General features: G+C 35.0%; 1 protein-coding gene across 4 annotated transcripts in view; it reads right to left on the bottom strand.

Moving 5' to 3' along the window:
• The window catches only part of LOC104140945 (connector enhancer of kinase suppressor of ras 2), a 253,111-nt gene that overhangs the window by 39,396 nt on the left and 188,437 nt on the right, over positions 1-25,278 (bottom strand). For all 4 annotated transcript variants that reach the window (XM_068957202.1, XM_068957199.1, XM_068957200.1 and 1 more), the window contains 3 exons: positions 14,340-14,374; positions 4,114-4,162; positions 162-210 (listed from right to left, as the gene is read on the bottom strand). In XM_068957202.1, the coding sequence (XP_068813303.1) occupies positions 162-210; positions 4,114-4,162; positions 14,340-14,374 (133 nt within the window). The remainder of the gene's footprint in view (positions 1-161; positions 211-4,113; positions 4,163-14,339; positions 14,375-25,278) is intronic.

Below are 25,278 nucleotides of genomic sequence, written 5' to 3'. Positions count from 1 at the left end.
GGAAATTTTACCAGACAGTCTAACTATATTATATTTATGATGCCTTAATAAAACGTATTTACTGCCAAATTTAGAAATAGTTGAATTAAGTTGAATTTTCTCACTTGATTCGGAGAAGAACTTTCATTTTCTAGTTTCAAATGTTAACTCAAATGATTTACCTTTTGACCATTTCCTTGTTTTTACTCTGAGGGAAGCGTAATGGAATGACTGTAAGAAAAGAAAAGGAATTATGAAAAAACAATGCATGTAGTAGTAGTAACACAGAACAGCCAGAATTCACTGCTATCTTCATGAAGTTATCTTAGGATTGTCCTTTTCTTTTTTTTTTTTTTTTTTCGGTCATTTTTCTCTTATTACCATTATAAATATCACAAACAAAAGAAAAAACATAGTGCTACATCCACAAGCTAAAATCTAATTTTTTCCATGTATTAGCCACTCTTCATTTAAAGAATCCCTAATGGTTGGACTGGAAGAATGCTTTTGCAGTCGTTTGAAAACTGAGGACATAAATTCATCGGAATGCATAATAAAGTGAATGATACATGAACTTGCTGTAAGTATATGTGACATAGTCGTACGATTATTTATTCAAAATGAAGTGGCCATCACAAACATTACATAGCTAATATGTGAAATCATTTGTTTAATCATGTGCTATAGTCAAGTCTCTAACTATTCCCAAGCATATTGCTTTGCTCTGTTGATAAAATAACTCTGAGGAGAGTTATTCCCGTCTTTCACGGCTGCAATATAAATACATTACTGACACTTTAAGAAAACCCTAAAAGGCTCTCATTATTTAAACCTTCTAAAAATTGTGATACTACTCAATTAATGGTAAAGATTTCTCTTAAACTAAGGGAAAACGCTAGAGAAAAAAAACCCACAGGTCCACTTGATGGAGCAGTACCCTGACTGGTAACAAATGCTACCACTAGCAGAAAAAAAGGCAGACCTACACAGCATGATAAGCCAGCAGACACAAGCAGTACGTTGCATATAAATGGCCACCTTTTTCATTCACTTGTTTTTTTTTCCCTATGAGACACATAATCAGCTTTTCAGCTCAAAAGAGAGCCTAGGAGAACGGCACCTTGATCACTGACTGGGACACCTCCATGGTAACTTAACTGGTGTGTCTACCTATAAATAATTAACTCCTCCCAGAGATCATCTGACTGTTTACCCTATGTTACAGAAGCCCGTCACCACGTGCGCAAAAAGCAAACGTGCTACAAAAGTTCTAACTAACAACTGTGGAACATCTTATTAAGTAAGAGTTTAAATATCACAGTATTTGAATCTAAAATAACTAATGATTATAATTAAAATTAAGTACATTCTGGTTTCAATTAATATTTAGAGGGCCGTGGAATATTATAATTTAAGTACCGTAAAAAGCAACACCTCAAAACAGCTCTACAGCTACTGGAGAGGTGTAGGCTGTTTTATTAAAAAAAAAGTGGAGGAGGAGGGAGCTGTTTTGCATATCTACAGTCCTATTTGTAACCTTTCTATAACAGAGCTAATCTGCAATATTGAACAGCATAGACCCTTTTTAATATCTTGCATAAATGAACAATTCTATATCCCTGAGGGACCTGGCTCAGAGGACACCAGCTTGCACATCCACAGTTCACACTAACTCTTCACTCTTCACGCTGTTTGTCTCAGACTGTTCTCCCAGTCAACCGTGTTATGAATGCTTCACACAAAATATTCCAATTCTGATAGATGACAAGCTCTGCAAATGTATACGCATTGTATCAGTGCAAGGCAGTACATGTTCTCCATTTATTTCATAGTTTCAAATTTATCTCATTTTTTTGAGCATTAGCGAAGACAGAGAAAAGACTAATTACACTTGCTGCTGTGCTATAGGAAATATGGTGGAAAACAGTTAGAAAAATGGAAAAACAAAGGGAAATCTATGAGAAAGTATTGAAGATACATAGCAGCATTGTTGTTTTTCTCAATGTATATTGATAAATCACAAATAAATAAATCACATATAAATCACAGCGGCAGTACTGGTTAGCAGCATTGTGCCAGTTGAAGCTCTGCGGTGACTGTGACTGAACAATCTGTTCAGTGTCCCTCCTTCTGCACAGAAATGCATTAGGATGGAGCAGGTATCTACTCCTGTACAAGAGATCACCAAAGCTGTCCACAATCTAGGCTGATAAATACAGTGATGAAGTAGAAATTCCCTATAATTAAATTAGTTTTAAAAACAACCGCAGTGTGATTGTTTCTGTAAAGAACTGCAAGAAAAACGAACGAGCTGGATGAGTAACAAATTTTTTTAATCAGCTGGAGGATGTGCACACCAAGATACTCACCAGAAACTGGTACGCATGATTCTGCATACAACTTTTAAAAATAATGAAAATTCAAGCACAAGAAAAGAAATCAAGGAAAGCTGAAAGTATTAGCAATTCTAGAAATATAAGTTCATTAGCCTTGCTATGTTTTGTTAGTGCACATATACAACGTATTCAAAAGTAAGAAAATCAGAGAAAGTGAAAGCTTTGCATTACCTTGGGAAAAAATGCTTAATTAGCACTGCTAACTTACAAAATTCATATTCTAATTGATAAAGGAATTACTATGCAATTAGCTTTGTGGTAAACACGGTAAGAAAGTCAGAGCTTGCAACTTCAAAATGACTCAGAGTTGCTATGAAAAACAGACAGATGATGCGAGAACATACTGTGGTTGCCAGTACTTAAGTTCTCATTGCAAAACCACGACACAAAGTTTAACGTTAAACAAAATGCAACCTTCCCCCAGCTCAACGAAAACGTACTCTGGAAAAAAAAAAACAGTCACAGAAGCTCTGCTACATGAAGTTGAAGCAACAGATCTCAGCGTAGCTACAGTGTATTAGTAACAGTGCTGTTTATTTGCCACAAAATTGCCAAAATGAAAAGTTATGCTATGTTTAAAAAGTGCCCTAGAAAGGCGCAAATCAGTTACCTATCAAGATGAAGGGAAACAAACCTCTTAATGCAAATCTGATTGCATTTACCGCTGCTGTTTTGAGCCTCGTGAGTTTTTACTTAAAAACATCAACGTGTTCCAACCACAGCAATCAGTGAGTTCACTTGCAAAGCGGACACACCATAGGGCATGTGGCACTGATTTCCTCAGCGTATGTCTATTACATTATTATTTGCAGCACCATAATCCCAAAGAACAGCAACAGTTTCAAGTGTTTTTCAATGACAGTAGCAAGAAAGTAGAGATTAGCAGATAGAGTCAGAATATCAACAAACACAACTGCAGGTTTCCACGAACAGCAGAAAATTTAGTCATATATCTTCCACCATCATCACTGGTCTTCAGTCTCACTGAGTAATTACTTAAAAGGCAGAATAACATCTGACACCTTTCAAAACGTATAGCTTCATGATTTACATGCACACAGATGAAAAACCCTTGCTATACACACTATACTGTAACTATCAAGAACGAACACTAGACTTCTGAGACAGGAAGAAACCGTGACAAACTGGAAAGACATACTCATCACTCTGCTTAATGAAACAAGTACTGAATTGGAATGAAGAAACATGCATTGTATAAATGAAGATTCTGTTCTTCATCCTTCATATAAAATATTTCACGAAATACTGAATGATTTAAAAAAAATAATGTCTAAATATTTTTCATTAAAGTTCTTCAAAACTGGTACTGTAAAAGTCTTGGAAAAATCTTAATCCCATATCTCATCAGAGTATGCATGCTTTTTCAGTATTAAAAGCTTTTTTTTTTTTTTTAATTTTCTTTTCCTTCAGGGCAAACCTCTCGCCAGAGCTCCCTTCCAACCTAGACTTTTCTACGATTCTCCTCCCTAAACTGCTACATACGCTAAAATACATATTAAAGTTCCCACCAAACTTACTGAAACATAGCACTACATATACAGTGACCCGCTATGGTTGCACTAGATCCTGTTCTGAACATGCAAATTATTTCCAGCTTTTTATTTTCTTTTTTTTTCATAATATTGACAAGTTCAAAGGTCTGTGAGTATCTTTTGAAACACGACAATGAATTGAATTGTTGGGGATTTCTGTTTTAAGTATTGTTATAAGTGATTACCTTCCTCATGGATGTGCTTCCGTGACGGTCAAGCGCAGAACTAGCACATCTAGAACAGAGAGGAAGACAGATGTCAACAACTACAGAAAAAAAATAAAATCTGAATTAATACTACATATGCACATAAACTGTATGCATTTCCAAATGCATGCCTACAGATTTAATCGTGTTTCAAAATCATGTAAAATGTATTGCTTGAAATGTATGAAGGCCTTTGGAAATTTACCCATTGTTTTCAAAGAACACGTTAATGCTCTTAAAAATCCCACAAAATTATTTTCAATATTCTGATTTACAGAGAATATCTGGTTCTGTATCCATCCCTGGTACAAAAATCCTCAAAACTGATCAGCTAATATTCAAAAGCAATTAACAACTCCTCCCTCTTTCAGTGAGTCTTAGGACATATAAATCACAGACTCTTTGCTGCAGGGCTAGTACTCCTATTTGTGTGCTTCTTACAGCCTCTGCTTTTAACATAGGTACAATGGACTCCGAGCGCTCAGACTAAACTAAGAAAGAATGAGCATTTGTCTTCATAGAAAAGATCATTTTCCTAATTTAATCAGGAAAAAATATAGAAATACAAATAAATAATTAAGCAATTGTGCTTTAAGAGTCATTTGCCTTTTAAAATATATTAGTTTGCAAATAGGTATTTTAACTGTTATTCTGACATTTCAGAAAGACTTGTGTGTTCCATATTTTGCAAATTTGATTTCTTCAGATGTTATTACAGAATCAAATCAAGGACAATTCAAATGCTTAATGTGTGTCTTCCTTTGAGTTACTTTTTGGGTCTTAATTTTAGCAATATGTAAGAATATATACAAACCTGCAGACATGAATGACTGTGTAACTACCGTGCCAAACTTGGTATAACTGCCAGGTATGATGTTTGCCAGGTACAAAGAAAGTCTAATATTTTTCTTTTGTTCTGTTCTTTCCCCACCACCTCCTGGTATTTTGGAAACGCTTCAAGACAGGAAATTCATACACACCACAGTGATATGGAAATTTATTAAAGAAATAAAATTTAGATAGTCAGGAAAACAGCAACATTTCTGAAGTACTGATAGCCTAGCAGTATCTTCCTGGTTGGCAAACATGGCATACAACTGTTAGACTTGCTGTTGGAAAGATGGGTGGAAGACCATTTCCTCTGGGTCCAGAAGCAACCATAATGTGCAAAAGTTGACTCCTCCTAGAAAATCAACACCAAGTAAACTTTCCCAAAGTAAGTTCAAAGTAGGCTCCAAACTGCTGCTGTAGTCATTGTGCTTTTTTAACATCAATATCCTTTTACTAGTGAAACTGATATACTGCTCAATTTTAAGAAAGCCTTCATGCAGTTTGAAGTTGTATATCTTTGGAGAAGGTCCAGGCAAAATTTCATTTCAGAAGATGCAATCCTTTCTAAAGGCAAACACTCAGTCCTGACACTATAATACTGCAACACATGGTACTGCAGAAAAGGAAAAAACTGAAACAGTCCCTGTTCAATAGGCCAGTTTGTGAATTTTACTGTTATTAAGAGAAGATCTCCTGCATATCATTCTCATACAAGCACTGTGCACAGAATAATCTGTTTCTACGTATTGAAATGTTGAAATAGGGAAGGCTGTTAGGTAGGTACAGATAAATCAGTGGTGCACCGAAATTTTCAACACTATATGGTTCTGTTTCCTTAACTTCAAAGAGGATAGAAGAAAATTGAAAAGATTACAAGAAGAATGGCCAGAATAATCAAAACGCATGTAGCAACTTCTGTTCAAACTAAATAGATTTATCCACCTCACAACAACAACTGAGGGCAATATTGAGGAGGTTTATGAACTCAGGAGTGGTGTGAAAAGGGTAAATAAGGAAAAGATATTCACACTCTCTCCTTGAATAAGGAGCTAGCTAATCTATAAAAAATCAGCAGTTAACTACTTTTATTTGTTTTGAACTTGCTATTTTTCATTAGCACAGAATTTAGTTATTGAACTCTGCTACAGGATGCTGTAGGTATCAAAAATTTACATAGATTAAATCAAAATTAAAATGCGAAAATCCTATGTATGGAATATCTGAGCATTCTCCTGGAGTTCTCCAGGCTAGGGAACAAAACAGGGAAGTTTCACCACAGGCCTATTCTTATATAATTACAACTACTGTCGGCCACTGATGGAAACAGGATATTGAGTCAGGGTGAACTTTGGTCTGATCAAGCACAGGAAGTCTTACACACTCGGTTTGCCTTTACTTTTCAAAAAGTAAGAAAAAACAGAGGTGTGGATACTTTACTGTATGTCATATGAAGGGAGGAGAGCATAAGAATAGGAAAGGGACTGAGGAATAGCAAAGGGATTGAGGAAAAGTTTTAAAAAGGTTTAAAAAAAATATTGTGGACATTTTCAACATGTTTTCAAATTCTATTGCCCATAATAACAGTAATAGTAAACAATATGCTGTCACAAGTCACCAACAGAGGAAAAGGCATTTTCCTCATTTGATGATTTCCATGGTTATGAAAAAAAAAATCAAATTTACCAGTAGAAATAACTACTGCATTTTCAGTGACAGCGACCTATCAGTCCTCAATCAACAAAAATTTCCAGACTGCAGTGAAGAGGTGGTATGTATAACATTAAAATTATAAAAGTTAATAGGCAAGACTCAGGAGTTCTGAGCTGTCTGCAGATTACAAGGACTGGAGGAAACAACTGATAAACAAAGATGTCCATCTTGCAGCATTTGGTACAGGAACAGACAGACGCCCAAACCACTGCAGGGCAGTTTTTGTCATCAATGCTCCATTTCTGTCTGCCCACGAGAATGCCATAAATGTACTTCAATCCTGCCGGGCATTTTCCCCCTGATTTCTGGTCTGTTTCTTTAATCACAGCTTTGACCCATGTGGAAAGCGTTAGTTTCAGCATTTCCATTCTTTCGTTCAGTCAATATGCTATATGAATAACACATCCGCTTTTTTATTTGAAAAGTCCTTAGTCAAGTTTTATTTGCTTCCATTCAAAGGCAATACTGGATCTTCCTACAGTAATCACAGACTTATCAGCAAAAGCCTTGTAAAGTTATAAAATTAGTCTGCAATCAAGCTTTTGAAAATTCTTCAGAAGTTGACATCTTATGAAAGGTCAGGAATATGTGGTCTGATGTACAATAAATTTTTTATTTGGGATCAGTTTTCAGTAGTCTACAGGAGTTTTTAAAAGGTTTCATGTCTATCAAATACTTGTTCCCAAATTAAATTATTCACCAAATATTCCAATCTGCACACCTCAGAAGAAGAAACAAGCTGACCTTTTCTTCTCTTTAGATCAGTAAATTCTCTGTATGAACGTGACAAGAATCAATTAACTCAGACATAGAGGAATCCTAGCATGTCATCTATACTGGTTCAAGTAATCTGTATCATATTTGACGGAGTTATTCCTTACTTTTCTTTTTATGAAAACAGTTGTTACAGACGTGAAAAGGAAAAGAAAGAAGGCAGAAAAAAGGAATGATATCATTATAATAGCCTAGACTGCTTTTTTTCAAAGCAATTAAAACAGCTGATTTACTCAATATTTCTTTTCATGTTCATGCAAAACTCTGTTTTTGAAATAAATTGCAAAAACTAGAAAAAATAAGGAGGCTCAATCTATTTGAAATTTCTATTTGACAGAAATGTAACAGGTTCCAAAAATGTCTGTTCTGAGTCTTGATATGCCCTAGCTAGTTGCATCTCATATATTGGAACGCCTATGGATAAACAAAGGAAGTTCCCTCCCTCCCTTCAAAACTTTGACGCAATTAGACCTTGTAAAAAAATTGAAACAAATATAAAAAGAGGAGAATAATTAAGAGAAACACACATATATGGCAGCAAGCACAAGTCAAGGTTAAACATAAGCTACCTCTGGTCTCAGTATTAAATGAAATGCATATTGACTCCGGAAGCAACTTTGAGGTGGAAGAAAAACTCTAAGATTTTGAGGGGTTCAAGTTGAGTATACGTGATAACTTCCAGCTTGCATCTTAAAGGACAGATGAATGAAAGTGCAAGTCTAGTGGTAAGGTCTGTAATCAGTATTTTAAATGAAGATACTATATGATTAGAAAGCTACTAATAATCTCTGAAAAACAAATTAGAATGGAAAAACATAGAAATATTAGGGAGAGCTGTAAGAATCAGAATGTACAGACATCCCTGTTAAAATATTTCTAATGAATGCTGAGAATTCTTTGTCACCCACCCAACAGTGAACGTATGTGCAACTGAATAAGTCTCTGCACTCTTGACAGAAGAGCCATTAATCCCATTTAAGATCATCGCTAGCATTCCGAATATCCTGCATTTTCTACTCATACCAAAATTCTGCTGTTAATGAGCAGAAGCGATACTTATTTCTTCATATATTAAGCATCACTAAGCAAATGCAGCTGTGAACACAACTTCCACTTTGACATTCATTCCTCTTTTTCTTTCTAGGAACATGTTTTCATTTTCCACCACATAATTAATATATCTTTAATTACCCCATAAACTCTAGTAAGGAATAGTTTTTAGCTTGTATAATTTAGAGAATATCTACTGAAAACAAAGAAGTTGCAACAATTTAAATCAACTGCAGAGCAATTTAAATATACCTTGATCACAAAAGCAGCACTCAAAGAATGCCAGATAAAACAGCTCTTACACATTATCAGTCCTCTTATTGTATTACCTCAATTCTCTTTCTATTACCTTCAGGGTCATTAAATCTATCATTAAAGTTATAACTGTACTAGAACAAATCAAGTATTTTTCAGTAGCTTATTGGATTGCTATCATTTTGGCTTCTCCACAGGTGAAAGGATACAGATAATAAATCCTGAATGATAGCCATGAATGCATTCTAGAAACAAGTAACATTCAAGGTGATTATTCTTATCTTTCACCTACTTTTTGATATGGGCAATACTTAAAATTTACCTTGTTGAATTCTTTTTGTCAAATGCCCCTGATTAGCTACTGCCTCCTCTAGCAGTTAAGGATAGGACTATAAGCTACAACTAATATACGATGATTCCACTCATAACTAGCTGCTAATATATGTTTACCATCATTTTAAATGCTAATCATTTTTTGATTTGTATTTATTATTTGGCCAAACAGAGCAATCCAAATAAGAACAATCAGAAGATATTCTGATTGTTCTTATTTGCAAGAATTTTTTTTTTAATCTATAAAAGTTTCCAGTAGTTTAAAAAAAAATAAAAAAAGATTTTTTTTTTTTTACTTGCCAGAACTTCCTCCTGAACAGATACTAAGTATAAACTGCTGGGTAGTGCGCTGTGTGTTCCCTTTGTAAAACAGCCCTCTGCCCTTTCTGACCGGTGATCTATCCAGACTGTTCCAGTTTATGTGCAGTCCATATACAGATAGTTTTGAGAGATTTTGTGGCTTGTCCTCTGTAGGATGACTCCTGTTTCCTAAGGCTCCGTAAGTGCAGGATCTCAAGTATACTGCCCAGCTGATTGAAGAGATAATGTTTAACCAGCAGCTTCCAAATTACAGACCACAGTGAAGCCTGCAGTTGAAAATATCGTTAGTCCCTGCTGCCACCTGGATATCTAGAAGTAGCTGGGGATCCAAAATACACAGAACTTGATTAACAACTCTATCAATCGGCAGCAATTATAAATAACTATAAAATTGCACACCTGTCACCCTGCTCTTTTCTACTCAGTAGACACTTGGAAGATACAAAGTTTGAAATCTAAGGGGCATGCAAAACTCTCTTCAACCTTTATGTCTCACATTCTGAATTACATCAAGTGCGATCTGGTTGCAGCTCAAGTTCAAGGACATCATAAATTAACTTTGGTAAAAATGGTCATTAAATATTTTTCTGTTTTTCCTTGTTTCTCTCTTCAGATATAGCACTGACAGCACACAAGAAAATACGTTTTTTGATTTTATATCAAATTTGTTTCTTTCATCAACCACAAGCATGCCCTTCACTGTTCAAAACTCCTCAGAAATTTGACAGGATTCAGAAGTGTTAACTTTTCCATTCAAACCCTCACTTCAGCCATGTTCCAAGTTTTCCACCTCTTGACATTAAGCAATTACGTGCTGCCTAGAAGACCTGAAACCAATTGTCCTCCTCCTGCTTTAATGTATCTATCGCTGACTGTGTTTCTTGTCCTAAAGTACTGAAGCAAAACTGGAGCAAATATTGTACCTTATGTGAAAGTTACTTATTGCTGGTTCAAAAGTACACAAAACAAAACCAGTACCACCCATAGAATTTTGGATACATTTACCTGGCCACCAAAATGTAGTAATGATACAACGGAGCTGTTTTGCAACCAGCTTGCTTGGATTCATGTTTAAGTTGACTATTATAACCTCCGTAGATTACGTATATTCCCACCACAAGTGAATGCTCACTGCAAACCAATTACCTGAGTACTTTCTAGAGAGATTTGAAATCCCTTCTCAATTCTATGCTGACTCAGATACTGGCTCAGAACTACACTACAGGCTATTACTTGATACCTCAAGTATCAGCCAATATTTGAGCTAGCTCAGATATATCTGCACTATTCAGCACTAACTGCAATACAAGTATATTCGTATGTGCAAAGCTGACAAAATAACGTCAAGGTAAAAAGTTATCTTTTAAATATTTGTCTGTTCTTACCTCTCCAGCATTAACTACAAATAAAGAAATCCTTTCCAAAGCATGTCACTGCCATTGAAGATATGATTAAAACCATCTTAAACTATTAATATTTACAATGACGTGTTATGAAAAGGTCTGAGATTACTTTCACATGGAAACTCTGCAAATAGTCATAAAGTTAAGATCATAATAACTATTTATTCAACAAGCAGCTATACAATGCTTGAGTGATGTAATTCTTTTATGCCTTCTCTGTCCCTTGCAGGCTTACGTGGTTAGCTAAGCAGAGTAAGATCTTAAGACCCAAGGTCTCTCTAATGATGTCACAGTTGCATTATTCACGCACGTCTAGAATCCACAGATGTCAAGGCTTTCTGTCACTAGAAAATTTTTTCTCTTAAAGTAAAATGAAGTTTAAAGAACACAATGAACAGTGCTGAACATATAGTCAGATGTTTGTTTGCAAAATAGCTGCAGCAGTTCAGGGGACAGCTGCATATCAGATGCCCACTGCCACTTTCTCAATTGAGAAACAATAACAAATAGGGTGCACAGCTTCCAGTTAAAAGGAAAACAAATTAGCTGCTTTTTGAGGAAGCATTTAATTTAGCCTGTTTTCCTACCACCAACCACACAATTGGTGATTGCACCTCCAGTGACAAAGGGTAATTTCCTAAATCATGCCACCTGCTCAGAAGTGAAGAGTCTAAGTTTTCTTATGGCTGCCCTATTTTTCTATCACTACTAATATGCATGCGTGTGTACACACACACACAATGTATATATGCATATATACCCACAATATTACTTAATAACAGGGCTCAAACTTTCTGCATTGGTCAGATAGGAGTACAGAGTTTAATGTGTAAATCTTTGAAGTGAGGGGTGTGGGTGCTCAGCACAGGCAGTGAAATGCAATGTAGATGTACCAAAAGTGTTTAGAAGAGAATAAGGAACTTTAAATTAAAAATACACAGTTTTTCTTATGCTTGAGCATGAAAAAGTTACTACACTTGTTTTACATTCTACTCATTTGAAGTGTTTAAAAAGCTAGATAGAGTAACATTCTGTAATCTCATACTTCTCATATAGCTGCTAGAGTTTTTATTATATATTCTCTGCAGCATGTGGAATATTCTTGTATATGCAAGAAGCATTTTTTCTTCTGTTTTTTGGCTTCTCTCTCTCTTTTTTTAAACAAAGGATGCAATCATATCGAGGAAACTGCTTAGGCCACTGTACTCACTATTTCATGTACTCACAACTTCATTAACTAATGAAGTCAATGCAATTTCATCCAAATATGTGAATCTACCCACACAGTTTGTCTCCATCTCTCCAAAATGCAACTCTTAGGGATAAAATCTCCTAACAGTGCACATTTCAGCTGATTTTAAGCTCAAATATTTTTATTTTTAAACTGTTCAGCCACTTAAAAGAATGAGATTAGGAGCAAAGAAGGTATTATTCTGCCTCTGCTAAAATATTTTCCTAACATTTTCAAAAGACGTAATACCATTGTGTTTTGAAGCTGAAATTTAAAATGTGTGGGAGAAGGGTTACGAGAGGAAGACAGAGTAATTCTATATAAGACTATACTTTTGCTAGACCCAAGAACATTTGCCAAAATGTCATCAAGTTCTATGTCCCTCAAAAAGATCTCCTGGCACATGTTCAGCAGAAACTTGTGTCATGTCCGCCAAGGATGTTTCATTCAGATTGTAAATCCCTGCCAAACTGAGCATGTGCAATCCTCTCAGAATAATTAAGCATGCTTTCTTAGGGAAAGAACAAAATTCCTTTGCAACTCTCCCTTGTGTCTACAAAAAACTTGGGGCGTGGAGAAGGATGACAAAAAAAGGGGTGAGAAGTAGAGGACATTTTGTTTGGCTCTCTGATTTCTTTCTTTTGCTGAGCGCCAGTTAGGAAGGACTAGAGAAGGGAGCAGCCATACTGGAACGAAGGATGAGAAAAGGGGGTGACAAAAAAATAAAAAGAAGCAAGTGAGAGGAAAAAACACAGGACAACAGCATCTAGCACGACAATGCTGAAAGAGGAGACTAAGTCAAAACAGTAAGTAGGTAAGATTTATAGAAAACAAGTTTTGAAAACTACAACGTAAGAGGTAAGGGTAAAAGATAAAATCTAGTAAGGGGCTTAGTTACTTAAAAAACAGTTGAGAAAGACACACTTTTTTTCTCCATATAACCCCTGTCACATACAAGATGAGTGCTGCTTTCAGTATGAATTGGGAGTAAATACTGAGTAGGACTATAGTTATTTATTGCAAAAATAAGAATCTGTATTTAGTTGATGAGGCAACTACTACAATGAAAGCAAAGCAATGAAGAGAAAGGACGGTCTTTTATTTGAGAAAGTAGAATTTCACCCTAGAAAAATTCTTTCTAACCTCATCTTCAGCTCATTTTCCTCTGTGATAACAGGGCTACTGAATTCAGTTGAATGCTATTTTATACATGTACAGCATATAACAACTGAGGCAGCATCAGTAAGTTCTTAGCACTGACAAATGCCTTTGAGAACAATTACAATGTTTCTTTTAACATATATACATACATTAAAACGTTGACAATCCTGAAAAATTAGGCTTTAGGTGACTTGTCATTAGAGGTGATATCTGACCATAATATCGCAGTACCTCAGAATTCTAGCTGCAACATAGTGAAATTTATACCATGTGAGGAAAATCATCATTGATTGTAAATCCTTTAGATTGGTGAAAACACTCTAAACATAATTCCAGGAAAATTAATTATTTTATATCCAGTGCAGGGCTTAGCTTCTTAAAATAGGTTTAGGTCATATAGAGAATGAAAAGATTTTAAAAAGCATATTTATCCACATAAACAATTTCCTATTAACCTTAATTATGACATTGTATGATACTTGGGTACCTGTTATTTGAAAATTTCTTATTCTCTTTTATAGAGTACATATTTCATCAGATACACGGCAAAGGCAGCATAGACAAAATCACTATTGTGTATATTAGAATTATTTGAATAAACTGAAAGAGACAAACTGAACTCTACATTCCTAGTACTTATTAAGTTTGTGCCACAAACATAAAAAGTAACTTTTGTACATACTGAATGAGTATGTATGTATGTTAATTGAAAAATAATCTGCCTGTTCTTTATTTCCAAAGAAATCGTGTTAGACATATACATCAGGCTTTTCATCCTCAGAGTGATTCTGAAATAGTAAATTTCAAAAGTTAAAATAAAAGGTAGGGGAGACAGATCTGTTACTTCTTAGTGGTATCTCAGTCAGGTTTTTTTCCTAGTAATCTTTTAAAAAATTACATATGAAGTATTTTTAACGCAGAAAATTCAACCTCTCTGTGTAAATAATCTATATTCCTATTTGATATAATCAGCAAGTGGAACAGCTATGACATCTACTAAGTGAAATTAATGCTTTTCTCACTAAAACCTTAAAATTAATTCCTCAAATTTTGCAACTTTATTTCTAGAAGTAAACAATTAAATGTAATTCATATATAATGTGCCTATTTAAATATGAAATGACAAAAGAAATTACCTTTCAGTATCTCCACTGACTGTGTCCCCTGCTCTCTGCAGAAAAACAACAAATAGTATTAAGCACAGCTAAAGAGAATACTTCCTCGGTGCACTCAACATCATGGTAACTGCAGCAAAAGAAGTCACAGAAGTAAACCCAGCAGCCGTTCTGTAACTCTATAGAAAAGGAAACTGAAAATGTATTTTAATTTCCAACTAAGTATTATTTCGTAACGAAGATAATGTTTAAACCATTTTGCATCAGCACTTATAAAATAGTTTCAGCTGCTGTATAATTGTAATTAAAGCTCTTTCAAGTAAGAAAAGGAGATAAAAATGTACATTCTCTAGATTTCGGTAAAGGTAAACGACATACTACAATATAGCATTTCAGAAAAAGGAACAGTACAAGATTTCAAGAACAAGAATGAATCTGTCAGCAAAAATTTTCTTTACTACTTAACTATCTCACACAGCTTTACTAGACTAAGTTACTCATCTGAGGTTCAGAAATGAACCTGTGTCCCTTAGAGGTGATCCATAATAAAAAAGAAAATCTGCAGACTATTTTTATTAAAGCAACATTTCTGATGTAGTTGTAGCTTTCCCACAGCCAAAAAACAGCAAACCATTTCTCCTCTTGAAATCACAAAAACGTGTATTTTAACATTTTTTAATGCTTCTTTATAAACGATGAAAATTGAACTGGAAAAATCTTTGACTCAGAACCCTTTCTGAATCACCATATATGAAACAGATGACTTCTTTTATGAGGTAGAACATCTGTGTTTCAATATCTTTACTTTAGTTGTGCTACAAGATATTTGATCACATTTCTGAGAACTATTTCAAAATGCATGTTTCACATGTAAGGGACAGGAAGTCTGCTGGTTCTTAGCAAGCACACAGACTATAAACACACGCATAGTCTAGCAAAACACATTTTTCTAGATAAAAATGGGATTTTTATATACATTGTCCTGAAAGCCCTGATAGGCTAGTGTGCACAATAGCCCTGAAACCAGGTTCTGCTTTTGCAATTAAACTTGCCAAATATCAGAAGATTTTCAAAATTTGTGAAGATCCTGCCTTAAGTGAAGTAACATGCAACTTGTTCCATTGTAACATGCTTCTACCTTCTAAGAGGTATAATCAGCCATACTGTGGCCAGCTTCAACTCTGTGAAGCTAACAAAGCCTAAATATAGGAAATATATATATATAAAAAATTTATTGTACATGTGTGTGTGTATGTTTAAACTTAACATCTTTTGTGGCTCCTGTCACAGAGTTCAGGTTTAGCGCTACATAAAACAGTCACTCCTAGCTTCTATTTTGGCTACCAATGAAAAGAACCATCAAGCATAACTTGAAACTGCTTTTAATCTGCTAAAACTAACCTAGAACCTGGAAGCTAAAAAGGTGACCTACAGTGAACTTTGCCCCCCACTGCACGAAGCTGAGATGCTGCTGCTCAAAGTTCAGATGAACTTTCACAAGTCCAATGACTTTTTACGGTTCTTCTTGCAAGGTAGAAGATGCATCTGATAAGCTCAAATTACACAAAACATCAGTTTACCCCTCCCCCAGTATAAGACTGGAATCAAAGACAAAATTAAACCACTAGACTGAAGGAAATTTTAAATCAATTCTACCTATAATTCTAACCACTGTTATAGTTCTGTATCTATTTAACACAGCTTGAGCTGGACTCAACAGATGAGTGAATTTATGAATGAATAAACATCAAGCTGTGCTGCAATTTATGTTCAGCAGATCCCAATTCCAACTCCCTTTATGGGAGTGAAAATGAAAACAGTATAACGTTAGCATAACTGTAATAAATACTCACACACTTGCTGATTCTGAAAGATTTAGCTAAAATTTAAAACAGGTAATAAATAGCACTGTCATGTTAGACTTAACGTATATAAGCATTGCCCGTATCGTCTGACATTAAAAAATGTTAAGGTATACTGGTTCCTTCCAAATATTTCTCTGATAAACATCTTAGCAAGTGTATTTAGTTTTTTAAACTGTACAGCAGATATAGTGGATGAATTACTTGAATTCTATTAATCCATGATCTGGGTTATGAATAAAGAATATAATCCTAATCCATAATTAGCATCACAATCTAAAATTAGGTGCAAATTAAAGAAATTGAGGAAAACTTTAAAAAGTTCAGGGGATACAGGCATGAATTTAGGGAATTGCCTTGTTCACATATCCCCCTCACGCATGCACACACAAAATCCTTCATTGTGTTACGGTGCCATTTTTACTACACATAGTAGATGGTTTGCCACTTGTAGGAGGCAGAAAACCTTAAGTGATGAAGTTACTCTGTTAATAACCAATAAGAAAAATTTAGGGAGGGATGCTGATACCACAGTAATAAAACCTCCGAGGAGTCTTGTTTGTCACTTGCTTGCATGCAGTAAGATTATAGTAATTATCTAACACAGGATCAGGAAGGCATTTTCCCCAGAGCAGCAAACCTTTTGCCTTTCTTTATACAGTGTATAACAGTCTACATCTTAATTTCAGTGTATGTTTTAATATCATGGAACGGTAGTACTACAGCTGTCTATGCGCTCACGTCCTTGCTCTCTCCTCTCTTGCTTTGACACATTGCAGTTGTGATTTTTGAAACTGTTCTATCATAGATCTTAAGTTTGCTACAGGATGTAGGGGAAAGTTTTGTAGCTGGTTATGTCTAGGGACAATGACAGCAGCTGCTCTCTGGACCCTTCTGGGTTAAATATTTATTACAAATAACATGGAAGACCTGATTCAATGTTTAGAAGGTCCTATCCAGCTCTATCTTTCTGTCAGACATTTTCAGTGAATAACAACGTAGACATCCTCAAGTTTTTACAGCTGTGAATATTAGAATAATAAGGAAACATAATAATGATTTAAACTATCTAAGCAATAAATAATGATAAATCTAAGACTGCTGTCATCTGTCACATTTTTAAAGTCACAATAAAACAACAAATAACAAAAATTAAAAATAAAACGAGATTAATGAGCTAAATTTACAGACCTTAGATTTTTAAAATAACTATTTTTAATTAGGAACACACAAAGTCAAACACAATAATGTCTTTACAAAATGTCCACTCTATTCAGGATCAGGTAAGAGTGATATATTCCAGACATATGGTAAGCTGTTTGAGTGTAATGAAATGTTAATTTAATACTATTTTGGTGCTACATGTAAGAGTCTATCTACTACATCCATTTGAGCTGGGTAACAAACAGGTGCATTAACCTTCTTTCCAATGATTATCTGCATAGTACAGTTTACTACGGCACAGTTCGAATGACGACTTTTGGGAGCTACACTGCAAGATAAATTTCCTTCAGTTGTTGCACATATGACCACTTTTTCTTTTTTCTCTTAAGCATTCCTCCCACCACATCCAAAGGAGAATCAGCCTGTCTCAGGAACATGGTAAACATGCAGTGCGTTTACTAATGGTAAAGTTTTACCTCCAAAGCATTAAGCATGTGAGGGCACTGATAGCCTTTATAAAACCATAAAAGCATCACTAAATCAGTAATTGAAGTTTTGTAATGATCACGGGGTTGAAAATTATAGAACTGCAAGGTCTCTTCCCGATTCTGCAAACGGTGCGTTCTCTAACACAAAATCTTTCGATTACCATATCGCCACAGTAAACTCATACTCAAGCTTGAGCACCTATCATGGTAAAACTCTCTACATGACAGTAGAAGTAACTATAATTATGCCACAAAGCTGATTTATATAGGCTTTTCTGTCTCCTTCCATAGTAATTAAGACTCTATGTATTTTAGGGGTAACTCTTAGCTTTCTCTTACTGCTGCATTAAACACCAGCCTTTCACTTGTTCTGGTAACAGATTCAACTACAATATCCTAGCAAATATGGGTATTAACAATGGTCATCATTCAAATAAGATATCTTAGCTGATAAAAAATCCTTAACTGGTGCCCTTTACTCCTGAAAGCAAGCAGTTCTTCCACATACATTATTGAATCCAGGCAAAGAAAAGAGTGTACCACTGAGTAATTGAGTACATGTAACTACACCGAACTATAACAGGTTTTCCCGTTTAAACAACTGAGTGCCATAAATGACTTAATCCTCCTCAGTGTACACCCATAATCTCAAGTCTTAAGAACCTACAAAAAAGAAAATGTACTGTCTAGAAATACTAATCAGATTTTCTTGAATGAGTCTGTGAGAGACAACTCAGCATACATCTGCAGAAAAATATCTGTTTGAAGAGTTGCAATAAAATCCTGTATAATAAATGTCAGATCTCTGTTGCTACTAATGCATTGTTAACTATGAACAAAACAAGCTGATCATCCCCAAAAATACCGTGGACAGCCTAGCAGAACATATTGTGTGGCCAACCTAGTAAAAGAACTTTACGGCAGCAACGTTACCCCTGCTACTGTTATCAAGATACAATTTATTCATACTGCAAGGCTCAAAGATATTCTTCTCACATGCCTCTTCCTTCTAGTGTTACTGATTTTAGAGACTGAAAAGGGGAAAAGTAATTTAGTCAGTTTAACTGTTTCCCCATTCTAATTCTTAACTGGTAAAGGAGTTTCTTTTCTAAAAGTGCTGCCAAAGTAAAAGCAAAGTGTTTCCAAATCAGGGTTTACTCCCTTTCTCTCCCACATAGGACTTGTCTCATACTCGCTTCCCTGACCAAGCTAACATGCTCCTCCCCTCCTATCCTGCCACACTGACCATCTTCCTTTCGTTGCCAACATTATAAACTTGCACTAGCATGAGAGAGTTTGGCCAGTTACTCACTTCTTTCTTTCCAAAAAACATACAAAGAATGCCTATGGATAAATAATAGTTCCAAGACTTCTTTTGATCAAATGTGTTCCATTAGTACAATGGTAAACAATTTTTTAAATGTTGTGAATGTGCATATAATAGAGTTCAACTTGCTACTGTTAATAAAACTTGTTTTTCTAGAAGTATTTCTTTTGACATCATTAATTTTTGCACTAGTGAGTTCTAATTTTCATAGACACTGAATACTCTAACTACCATCAAACAAAAGATCTGAGAAATTTTACAATAGGTTTATGACTGCGGGAGAAAGAGAAAGCTATCAGTTTACTGTTTAACTACTCACAGCATATTAAAAATTGCAACTGATTATTAGTTCGCCGAAATGTAGGAGAACAAAGAAGAATATCTGTTTAAATAAAAGGAGGCAACAAACAGTTGATATGACTATTTGAAAGGTATTTATGTTTTAAATACATCATAATCACAGCCCTAACAATAGAAAATGTATTTACTACTTTCTAAATTTTTATTACTTAATTTATTAAAAAAACTCTGCTCCTGACTTTGATTCATTAATGATACACCTTACTATTGTCAATAAAAGAAGTATGGACACTGCAAATTACTACATATTTGCATTTGTAGATACACATGTGAATGAGCTTTTATTTGAATTTTTATCCCCAGAGAAGCCGCAATCTAGCTGCTAGCTTGAAACGCTAACCTCATAAAAGCACTTCTGAAGATGGGTAAGAAACACACGCTGGCATTTCTATGAAGGTGTACACACAACTATAACTTAATTTCCTTGTGTAATTGCAATGACATGCTGATGCTTACAATGACTTCTATCTAACAGATCTCTTACGTGCAATCTCAGCAACTTTACACATCATTTTTATGAACAGTTGCTTCTTACAGTGTTATGTTTATTGTACTTGGAAAGCAAATTCCCTATCTAGTTCCCAAACCAAAACTTTTCTTCAGCTTACTAAAAGACCACTTTGGTCATTGGTAGACGTGTTGGAGGTTCATGAGATAAAGGTCTTGCTATGCTGCCAGAAATATAAAAGCACAAATTCTGTAAGATTCAGGTCACTGGCACTTTTTGCTACCTACTTCAAAACCAAGATCGGATCCATCAAGATTAGGAACTAACTAGTTTGGAAAGAAACATTTAAGAGTCTTCAAAATTACAATTAATTGAATGCAATATATGAACATATTCCATCTATTCCAGCTAACAGTAAATTAAATAATTTCATGTGCCAAGTGCTCTTAGACCTTATGTCACTTTATTCTGCTGCAGACCATGCATCTCAGATTTGTAGCACAGTGCTATTGCCACATTTCAGTCATGGGGATTCTTAAAATACAGACATGCTGCATGGCAGGTACAGACACTGGAAGACTTTCCCGAAAGCAAGCTAATAGCCAATACATTCACTGTTTACTGGAACTAAAGGTGTGCATTCACAACTACATACCCACATGATAAAGCAAATGAATCTCACATACTGGAATTCTAGGAGCTTGAGAGTTTAGTAAAAATCCAAATGATGTAATTAGGTTTTTGCTGAAAGCTCTACAAAAGCCCTATGAAGATAGCAAACCCATGTTCCAGACAGCCTCTAATGAATGATTGCCACAGAAGCTATCAGGCTTCTTTGAGATTAGCTTCGCATTTATGTAGCTCTAGGGATTTCAGTGGATCTACATCTGACTTACATGAGGAGAAATGAAAGGATAATAAGGTCTACGCAGTTTAACAGGCAGACATGATGATCCTATCCCAAGCAAAACCTGGAGGAATTCCTATTTCCCTAAAATTTCTATAAATAACTAATAATCCTAAAATTGATTCATTGAATCAGGATTTTATAAAGGAAGTAATTTTTTTTTTCCTAAGTAATAAAGAAATCATATACATTACAGAAAGCAAAAAAATCTGAATTGCAGAAATAATACAAAAACTTTCACAAGTCTTTTCTTTTTTATAAATGGAAGAGATGAAAATAGTTTGGTAATAAGAATTAATAATCTGAACAAATCCTCATCAGTCAAATGCAATATATTCCATCTAGACACATCATTTACTCAGATGCAAACCCAGCTTTTCTTGTACCTTTATTATAAATATCGTTCTTCTACACTCAGATATTTCATGCTCTACAAAAATTCTTCCTTCCACTGCTTCCTTAACCCAGGTATTCATTATCCTAAGCATTTCTGCATATTATGCTTTTTCAAAAGTGAAAAGCTGCCCTTAGCTCTCTAGTTCACTTGAGCTGATGCTTAACTTGCTGAAGATCTAACACTTGAATTTATTATGCTCAGTTAAAAATAAAAGCCACCTTTGAGGTTTTTCTTCCGCTCACGTTGAGAAAACAGGAAATAATTTCATGCAAGCTACATGCATGTACAATGTTTATGCTAAAAGAAAAACAGAAAGGTGGTAAAATTAATTGAGGGATAGAAGAAAAATATCCACTCAAAATTTTTAATTATGAGATACATTATGAGTATTATGTCAACACATAGTGGGTAACAGAGAAAGCAGCAATATTTTTAGCAGAATGGAAATTCCATTCGTAGGAAAAAGCTTGCATCTAAAAGAGAAATTATCCCACATTATACGTGAGGTTAAAAAGCGTTCTAAGAGACTAGCTAGTGGATGGCTGCATTGTATCTAACAAACTTAACTCTATGTAGTAAAGCAAAAAAGAATTCAAAGAGGACAAATCACAGCAATGAATCAACTGGATTTTATGTTGAACAAAGGCTACCTTTGTCCTCATCAATTCACCCTTTTAAAAGAAAATTAAGGGAGGTTTAATCTGAACATCAAAGGGCAAAAAGAAAAAGTTCTGTTTTTCTTCTTAAAAAAACTAACGATAGATACTGCATAAAAAGGAGACTTTCTTTGGTCTAAGAGAAGCAGTGTATTAACTTGTAAATATGCTTATGTTCTCCAGGACTGTGTTATATTTCTCTGGAACTGATACCAGACCTGCTGTTGTTGCATTAAACTAAGTAGAGTTACTGCATGCAACAGAATGTGCAATCACTCCATGTAAAAAATATTAGCAACCTTAAAGAGGTATAGCAACTACAGTGGATATTCATTTGAAGTATCCACTAAAACTTTGAAAACGGAGTACTGCTTATCAGAGAAATATTACAAGGTAGAATTTAATGCCTATAAGATACAATGCAAGATTTACAGATTTAATATAAAAAACGTAGAGCAGTTCTGCCTGAAAAATAACTGGTAGAGATCTAATATAGCTGGAAATCCAATTGCATGAGACTATGCTGTTGGAGATGGCATGTATTTTTTAACTGTAACTTTGTACCATCAAGAAGCACAATTACTTTCTTGTTGAGAAAAACCAAAAACAGCCAACATGCAACACAATATTCAGAAATGATTCTGCTGAGCAGGATTCCACTGGAAAGTAAACGGAAGAGGAAGGGGAGTGGCTGAAGATGGAAGAATGTAGTGCTACTTCCAGAAGTTACATGGGACAGGGTTAAAAACAGTCAGCTCCTTTCCCTTCCTTTTTAGTACTTCCCCAGCTCCTCAAGGTACAGGCTACCCAAGACCCTGCCTTAAACAGGACAGACCTCCTTTCTGTCACTCAAGCAATGCTTTCTCTCCTCCTCCAGAAAACCCTGCTCATTCTTTTACTGGAGAAGATTTTTAGCCTGTTGGGAAGGCTTGAGGGAAAGAAATAGGGCCTTGGCCAGAGCCAGCAAGTAAGCAGGAAGACTTGGAGGAGAGCCTACAGAGTGCTACAGCTGGCTTCCTGAACACTAATCCTTCTGTCAGTAGTAGCAGGAGATGAGATTTGTATTACAAAGAAAAAGAGACTGCATATTTGGATTTAGTTCATTCTTTTGTATCGTGAATCCCCATTTACTATTGCTATTATAATAGCAATAATATTAGTTTTTGCTCATATTTATTTACTAACTAATGCTGAATCAGGTCAATCTATGTGGCTGTTAATTGATCTTTAGCTTATATATATAAAATCAGAATTAAATTTGTATTTTTTTGTAGCCAGAAGAAATAATAAAACTAAATTTTAAATTAGTCTGCTAGAATAATATAATGCAGTAAATCTTAAATCTGTTGCGACTTTTATCTCAAGTGGCTTCAGAAAGCTTTACAAATTGGAATTTACAGATGGGGACATGGTAGGACGTAGTAGGAATGCTTCATTTGCTAACTTTAGTTGGTAGTTAATTCACTTGAAAATTGGAGAATAACTTAGTTTGAATATACTCTAATACAGCAATATTACTTAGGGAAAACATAGTTTATGTTTGGATAAAGACACCTTGTGTCTGCTTTGTTGTAAAGCATTTATACATATATTAGTTTAGGGAATGCAAAGCAAATAAGGTAGCCTGAACATTTGGAAGTAAACAAAAATAAATAGCTTGTATTATGATTGAATTGCTGAAGCAGATATCATAGGCCACTGCAAATACATCCGTTGTAGATCTCTACAACCTCTACAAACCTGTAGAATTTCAACACAAAATTTTGGGCCTTATTCCAAAATAATGTGCAGCTGGAACCCAAGATAAACCTACACCAAATAGTGGAGATAAACCACACCTGAGCTTCACAACTGCACAGTGCTTTAGAGACATATTGAGACACTTGGCTTGGATCCAGATTCAGTATACCATTTAACTTACAAGTAAGCTCAACTATTTTTCTAAGCTGCTTTTGGATCTGAAAAGATATCTCTATGAGACAAATGTTTATCTGCACTATGCAGATATATCAGCTAAAGTTGGATTAACTTGAAAATCTATACACTTTTTTCACAGTCCAGTACACAGAAGATAAATGGTATCTAAGATTCAGATTCAATGATGGTTGATAATGCCACTTCAGTGCAGTGTACTCTTAGGTAAAACTTAAATGTGCAGGACAATTTTCTCTATAGAATAAAATCCCTCAAGACTGCAACCCAACACAAATCCAGCTGCCTCCTTGCTTCTCCTTTCTGCAAATAGACATTTTATACAGAAATCAGAGACAATTGTATTTCCAAACTAACACAGTTTTAGACCTTTCTTCCTGGATGCAGGTGGATGATGAAGCTCTTGATCATTGAATGTGTGTGGTAATCTGAAGACTGCTGATTTTATTTACAATAAAAAGTAAAACATTCATTATTTTCCCTGACACTGTAACATGTTTGTTCCCTTTTGAACACTGTTTATAGATTAAAAGTGTTGTTTACAGAATCATGTCTAAACAGAACTGTAAAGAAATATATGATTGGACATGGCTAGTAGGAGACCCACCTTACAGTACTAGCTTGATACTTGTCAGTTCAAGCTTTCATGTGAACATTTATGGTGCAGTACAAATGCAAAATAACCTTATCTTACAGTCAATACAACTGGAAATAATCAGCTTGAAGTTACAAAAACTAAAAAGGCTCATATTAGCTTCTCTGATCCGCTAGGTTCCTCATAATCGTCATCACAGTGATTCTGCAAGATACCTGCAAGGTAGTAAAAGGATGTTATCCACGTAAGAGATACTTACACAAAAACAAAGTAAAGTTAAAGGTTATTCAGTAAGTCAGAAAGGAAATAAAACTCAGAAGAAATTCATTCCCACGTTTGACAGTTAACATATTTTTCCTTTCTTTCTGCAAAAATAGGAAGTGAAAAACAAACGATGAGCACTTTTCCTACAAATCAGCAACAAAAGACTCCTTCAGTCACATGAAGCTGACTACATATGACCCTCCCAGGCTACCTTGTTAATTATCATAGTAGTGCTCAGACTACCTTTCACTCCTCCAAGAAGCGTGTGGAACATCTAGCACATCCCAGGATGCATGCATTATGGAAAAAACGGATCTACACAATTTCTTTACTTAACCGGACACATTTTAGTTCTCAGTGCGTACCACTGAACGTTATGCCATTTGTCAAGCTGGCCTCTCCAGCTCCAAGAACAGTTAAATAGCTTTAACTTCATTGTGTGCTAAAAGGCATGTATTATCAACTCTCTGGGACCATCAGGAAGAAAATAAACAGCAAGTTAAGCAAGTACTGTGAAACAATGAGTAACCCTAAACTACTATAATGCTTCAACATATCTT

This window comes from Struthio camelus, chromosome 11, assembly GCF_040807025.1.
Source record: "Struthio camelus isolate bStrCam1 chromosome 11, bStrCam1.hap1, whole genome shotgun sequence".
Classification (NCBI taxonomy): Eukaryota; Metazoa; Chordata; class Aves; order Struthioniformes; family Struthionidae; genus Struthio; species Struthio camelus.
The sequence above is the reverse complement of the archived record's forward strand: the minus strand, read 5'-3'. Positions and strand labels throughout refer to the sequence as shown.